At 44.0% G+C, this 6,000-nt stretch overlaps 1 protein-coding gene across 3 annotated transcripts in view; it reads right to left on the bottom strand.

The window, feature by feature from the left end:
- Slc1a2 (solute carrier family 1 member 2) overlaps nucleotides 1-6,000 on the bottom strand; it is a 126,704-nt gene that overhangs the window by 32,849 nt on the left and 87,855 nt on the right. For all 3 annotated transcript variants that reach the window (XM_031371160.1, XM_031371162.1, XM_031371161.1), the window contains exon 6: nucleotides 3,652-3,778. In XM_031371160.1, the coding sequence (XP_031227020.1) occupies nucleotides 3,652-3,778 (127 nt within the window). The remainder of the gene's footprint in view (nucleotides 1-3,651; nucleotides 3,779-6,000) is intronic.

The raw sequence follows: 6,000 nt of genomic DNA, 5'->3' as shown, positions 1-6,000 counted from the left end.
GCTCCAGATCTTTGTTGTGGCCCTCAATAGCCTTTCACTTCCTGCTTCCTTTCCTCAGAGGGCTCCTCCCGGGTTTCACAACCTTTCTGCCAGGTCTTTACCACACCTCACTCCCACTCAGCCCGTCCTGGCCACTCCAGACGACTTCCCTCACTCTCTACCCTGCGGCCCTGCTTTTGTTGACCGCATTACTAACTGAATTCATATTAGGTTCCTTTTGTCTGTCTTCCCTTCCCTTCTTTCTCTAGAATGTGAGGTCCATGTAGGCAGAAACCTTCCGTGGTATTCATCATTATAGCACATCATGGTCCAATTAGAAGGGATTATTTATTGAGTGAAAGAGCCAATGGGTTGGGGAGAAAGTTCTTGGCTTTTACCAAACTTCAGTTAGATCCAGCCTTCTGTAGGACCTGTTTGCCTCCTTCCTTTAAAATACTGTTTCAGCAAAGAACCCCACTGAGTCAGCTTAGCAAGAATTCCCATCTTCAGCGTGTGGCTCTTCATTTCTGGTCATGTTCCTCACAGTTTACTATCCCCAAGTGGTATCTGGACTGGCTTCAACAAGAACTCTGCTAGGGTCTTAGCAGAATCCTCTGATTCTGGATGTGCCCCCACTCCATTGAGAATAAACTCCCACCTTCCCAGTACATCTGGGTCTGAGCCCAGCCCCTCTCCATAACTGTAAAACACATTGCTGTGGTCCCTATACGCTTGGAGGCAGCCCTGCAGAAACCCTCCCTTCCACGCTTTAACAAGCAGCACTGAATGTTCTTTCCTCCAATAGTATGGACGGTGGAGGGGCCGTGGTCCAGTGGTAGAAACAAAGGAATGGCAGAGACTTCTTTTGCTGATAGAGGAACACTATGGGAAGTTTTGCTTTCTATTTAAGTTTTTCAGGGTTTGAAAAAAAAACAGTTTTAAGTAATTTTCAAAAAAAAATGAGGATATGGAACTTACAACAAAACTATGGGGTTTTCAGACTTCTTAAAGAGCTAATGTGCACAGAGACACCAGGGATATGAATTGCACTGATGGTAATAACACTCACAATGGAATAACCGCAGGCTCATTTACAGAAGTGCTGTAGTCCTCTGGACACAGAACAGTTTTAGTGACTGGGTTCCCACGTCACCTAATGCTCTGAGCAACTTCACAACAAAGGTTTTACAGTCACTTTGTTTTGGTAATCAGAATATTGGGGTTCAAACATGTCTAGCGTGCTTAAGGTCACATAGCTTATAACCAGACATTCCTAGATTTCATCTTCTTCAAGTGCAGGAAGAAACTGAGTTAGGGACTGCTGGACAGTGCAGCTCTGCAGCACCGGGCAACTTAACCTTTGTGCTCAGTGTTCTTATCTGGAAAATAGGCTGCTGAAAGCATCTAGGTTGTCAGGTATTAGTGGAATGAATACATGCGAATATGGAAAGTTACCAGGTTAATACCAAGCATACTGAAAAAATTAGTTAAGTCTTTATTAGGGTTTCGTGATAATGCTTTCCTTAATAGGTTAGTTCAATAATATAGTAATTGAAGTTGAACACGTGGCAAGATGAAATCTTTCCGATTTGCACTTTAATGATTATAAATTTTAATCCAGCATGGAGTTGCTTACCAGTGCTCAGAGAGACGGTCCACTAGGTCATTCTTGACTATGCTAGCTCAGGCTACATGAGAGCCTATCTCAGAGCAATTTTTTAAAAATGAAACTAATAATACAGAGTGCCTTACCCTCACAACGTTAGGTTTTGTTATTTTTACTATTCTTACCACTACATAAAGACTATGGTGACATTAGCCTCCAGGGGTCAGCTAACAGTGCTTAGTGATTTTACTCAGGTCCTTTCCACGGGCTTTGAGTTATCCAGTGGTGATGCTGGTGAGACACCTAAAGAACAATGGGAATGGGCCTCTCGTCATAAAAGCCCCATCTGCCTTCCTGGATGAGGTGGTAGAAATCTGTGAAGAATCCTTCTGTAGGCCTGACTCACAACCTTCTTGACCCACACCACCGGTGGGGGCTCGAGGTGCTGAACCTTGAGGGTGGAGGTTTCACCAGTAAGACGGGGAACATCCTAATCCATACCTTCCATTCCAATGCCTCATCAGCTTTCCTAGAAGAACCTAATTTCCTCCCAGGAGCCTGTAGAAAAGGCACAGGTGTGGAGGATGCAGGGAAGACTGCATCACTTAGGTCATCTGCATCAGCAGCAGAAAGAGCAACTAACTGCCTATTTACTGCAGGGACGCCTTGCGGGCTGCTGGAGACTCTGGGCAACACGGACACAGAGTACCGTTCAAGCAAGAGGCTGATGCTGCATTATATGTCACTGTCTACCAGGCCCTGAGAGACTCAGATGGACCTAAAGGACATGGCATCCCCATGCTAGCTGAAGTCTTCACACAAAAGAAACATTTAAACATTAGCACTGCCTAGGGGCTGAAAATCCAGCGCCATAAAGGCAGAGAGCTCAGCTTTTTTTTTTTTTTTAATCAGCATCCCTTATTTTAAAAGTTCAATGAGGTGGTGAGCTGAACATGCCAGGACTAATATTTTGGTAATCTTATTGTGTGGAAACCTCAAAGCCCTCAGTCAGCATCTCATTCCTAAAGTTTTAATGAGAATCAACTGCAAATGCATAGAACCACATTTGGTTCTATGGAGTTGATGTGAACTTCTTTTAACTTTTGTGTTATGGGATGTCACTATCCTGTTGGTTTCCTTTTTTCTTCACTTTGTTTCCTTTCCTTCACCATTTGGATGAGCCGGATGTATGCCCCTCCCCTTATTCAAATGTTTAAATTCTTCTACTGGATATGTAGCAGTGGGGGCTCTGGAGGAGATTGGGTAACACCCTGATGAATGGGACTGGTGTCTACTAAGTTTGAATGGTTTTGTCCCCTCAGTTGCCTTTGTGCTGAGTCATAGCCTCAGTCCCGCGGTTTGGCAGACGGGCCACTTGGCGGAGAGCCCTCTTCAATGTGATCAGTGTTGCAATAGGAAAGCCTTAGTGAAGCCTGTTGTCTATCCACCACATGGGAGCACACAGAGTCACCTACAAGGACTAGCCCCTCACCAGATACTAAATCTGCCAATGACTCCCCAGCCTCTTAACCTGTGGTCAAAGAAAACTCCTTTGTTTATAATTTTACCTAGCCTGTGATATGTTGTCATGGCAGTAGACACAGACTATACCAATGCTCTAGAAAAGAGACCCAAGAGGCTCCTTCCCTCCTTTTCCCACTCTGAGTAGTTTCTCTTAGAACTCAGTAGATGAGTATGCTAGACATTGATTATACAGGCACCTTGATTTCACGCTTGCAGTCTCCTGAACTGGGAGAAATATCTGGGGTGTGCGAGTCTTTTAGCGGCTTGAGCTGGGATGGACATACGAAGACACCAAAATCCATTCTCATGCCGAACGACACACAGAATTAGGTGACACGTCAGATTTGGCCTAATGACTACCACTGTGGGAGGAAGGGGAAGCAAGAAGAGGGAAGAGAGAAGAATGTTCCACCCTCTTCTCCATATCTTTTTGGCCTGTACCCACTCTTCACACTGGGAGGGTTCCACTGTCCTCTGGGGACCCCATGGCTTTATCCGGCCCCATGGCACCATTACAATGAAGTCAGAATGAATAGACGTACCACATGATCATGATCACTAACTTCATTACAATCTCGTTCAGAATGTTGAAGAACTCCACCATCAGCTTGGCCTGCTCTCCCATCTTCCCCATGGCAATGCCGAAAGCAATAAAGAATCCGATCAGACCTGTGGGCAAATGAATTACTCAGAAGGATGAATGGTAATGTATTCCCTTCCTTTCCTCTCACACTTTAGCTTGACTGATGTACAAGGCCAATTCTGCCTGTCAGTCACCCTTGGATAAATTAGGAATTTGAAGGGGAAAAAGCATTACATTCCACACTGAACCCAATAATTATTGCTTCTCTTGACATTTTTTTCACTTGAGTAAGCTAAACTCGAAGTAGTTGAGGTGTGAGTTCCTTGAAGAAAATATATTCATTTTCATTCCCAAATGAAAGGTGCTGTCTTCACCCTCCTCGCTTTGTCAAATCATGTGTGCACAGCTCCCATTGCCACCCAGATTAACAGGAAGGGGCTGGCAGGACTTGAGGATTGTCAAGCACACTTTGGAGCCACCATTGGAACAGCACAAACAACTAGCCCTTGCTGGAGAAACGTCTAGACCATTTAGGTGTTGTTCTGGGGTAGACTTCACCTGGGGAATTCCCTCCAGCTACACAGCAAACGAGGAAGGAAGAAGAGTGACAGGACCGGAACTAAGAAGAAATCCAAACTAGCTAGGAAGCCCCAGTTAACCCGCCCTTTCAGAAGTCAACGTGTTATGCTCCCTTTTATTAATCTTTTTCAGGATGATAAAGCCAGAATGTAGAGTTCATTGTTAATACTTTGCCAATACCTAACCTATCATCTGTCTTCTCTCTTTTCTTGACATCCTAGTTCAACCACACATGAGCCTCCAGTGTCAATCCTAACCCAAGGCAGGAAGGATCTGAGGAGCTCATTCACTACCCTCTCAGTGGCAGCTTTGTTTGGCTACATCCTGAGGCAAATCTGATACTTAGCCCTTCTCACCTGTGGCTAAGGACCTGGTGATCTGCCCTTGGACTTTAGATTCTCAAAGACCAACCCTGGTTTCTCTTCCAGAAGATTCACTCCCAACCACCTCCAACCTCAGTACCTCATCCTAACACATCAGGGACTGTGGCACACTATGTGTCTAATAGTATTCTGAGCACTACCTGGGAAGTGTCTAGATTTTAAATTGTAATCATATGTGCTCCTGGACCCCTAGTCTTAGAGACCTAACTTTGACTATATACATGGAGTGTAAGTCATGGTTATTCTCCCAGCTACAGAGTATTGCTTGTCCATTTGGCTTGTTCTCTGATCCTGAAGTATTGGGCACCTTCTAATCTCTCTCTTTCTCTCTCTCTCTCTCTCTCTCTCTCTCTCTCTCTCTCTCTCTCTCTCTCTCTTTCTCTCTCTACTCTTCCCTACCCCTTTCCTTATGCCTGATTTTTGAACCTCTTACTTTATTTACCCTTTGGTTCTCACTCCCCAAAGCCACCCTTCTTTTCTACAGCAAGCATTCCTCAACCTACTTAACTACACTTGGTGGGATCCCATCTCTCTTTAGTGAAAATAATACAGCCCTTGTACTCAGATGGCTAATGTTTAGAATTTTACATTGAGGCTGGAGAGATGGCTCAGCAGTTAAGAGCACTGACTGCTCTTCCAGAGGTCCTGGGTTCAATTCTCAGCAACCACATGGTAGCTCACAATCATCTGTAATGGAATCTGATGTCCTCTTCTGGTGTGTCTGAAGACAAGCTACAATGTACTCACATAAAATAAATAAATAAATAAATCTTTAAAAAAATAGAATTTAATATCTCCCTTCTTCAACTCTTGACAAGAGGGATTGATAAGTGACATTATAATTGAGTTATTGTCTCCCCCCCCCCAAAAAAGATAGGACTTAATAAAGATGGAGTACAGGGTAGAATGAACCAGTTTTACAGTACCATGGAAAATCTGGACTCAGCTCTTCCTCCACCCTTCTACCAGACCATGGTGGGTAGTTTGTTGGGTATGGTGACACAGAATCTATCTGTGAGGACTCAGACTACAAAGCCCAAGTGTTATTCGATAATGTACAATGTCTTAGGGTCCCAAAAAATTAGAATGAAGACTCTCTTTGGAAACAAGAGACACTGGAGTAGCTATCAGAATGTATGTATGTATGTGTGTGTGTACATATATACACACATATATATATAATTATATATATATCTTTACCAAAAGGGAAATAAAGTCAGAGGTTCAGAGAGAAGCAATTTATGTCTAAGGGAATTAAATCAAAATATATATTAAATTTCCTGCCAGGGGCAATAAGTGGGAGAGGGTGGGGTGGCAGGCATGGGGAAGGGGGAGGCAACACGGGT

Source organism: Mastomys coucha, unplaced genomic scaffold (assembly GCF_008632895.1).
Source record: "Mastomys coucha isolate ucsf_1 unplaced genomic scaffold, UCSF_Mcou_1 pScaffold15, whole genome shotgun sequence".
Lineage (NCBI taxonomy): Eukaryota > Metazoa > Chordata > Mammalia > Rodentia > Muridae > Mastomys > Mastomys coucha.
Note: the sequence above shows the minus strand (reverse complement) of the source record. Positions and strands in the feature narration are given on the sequence as shown.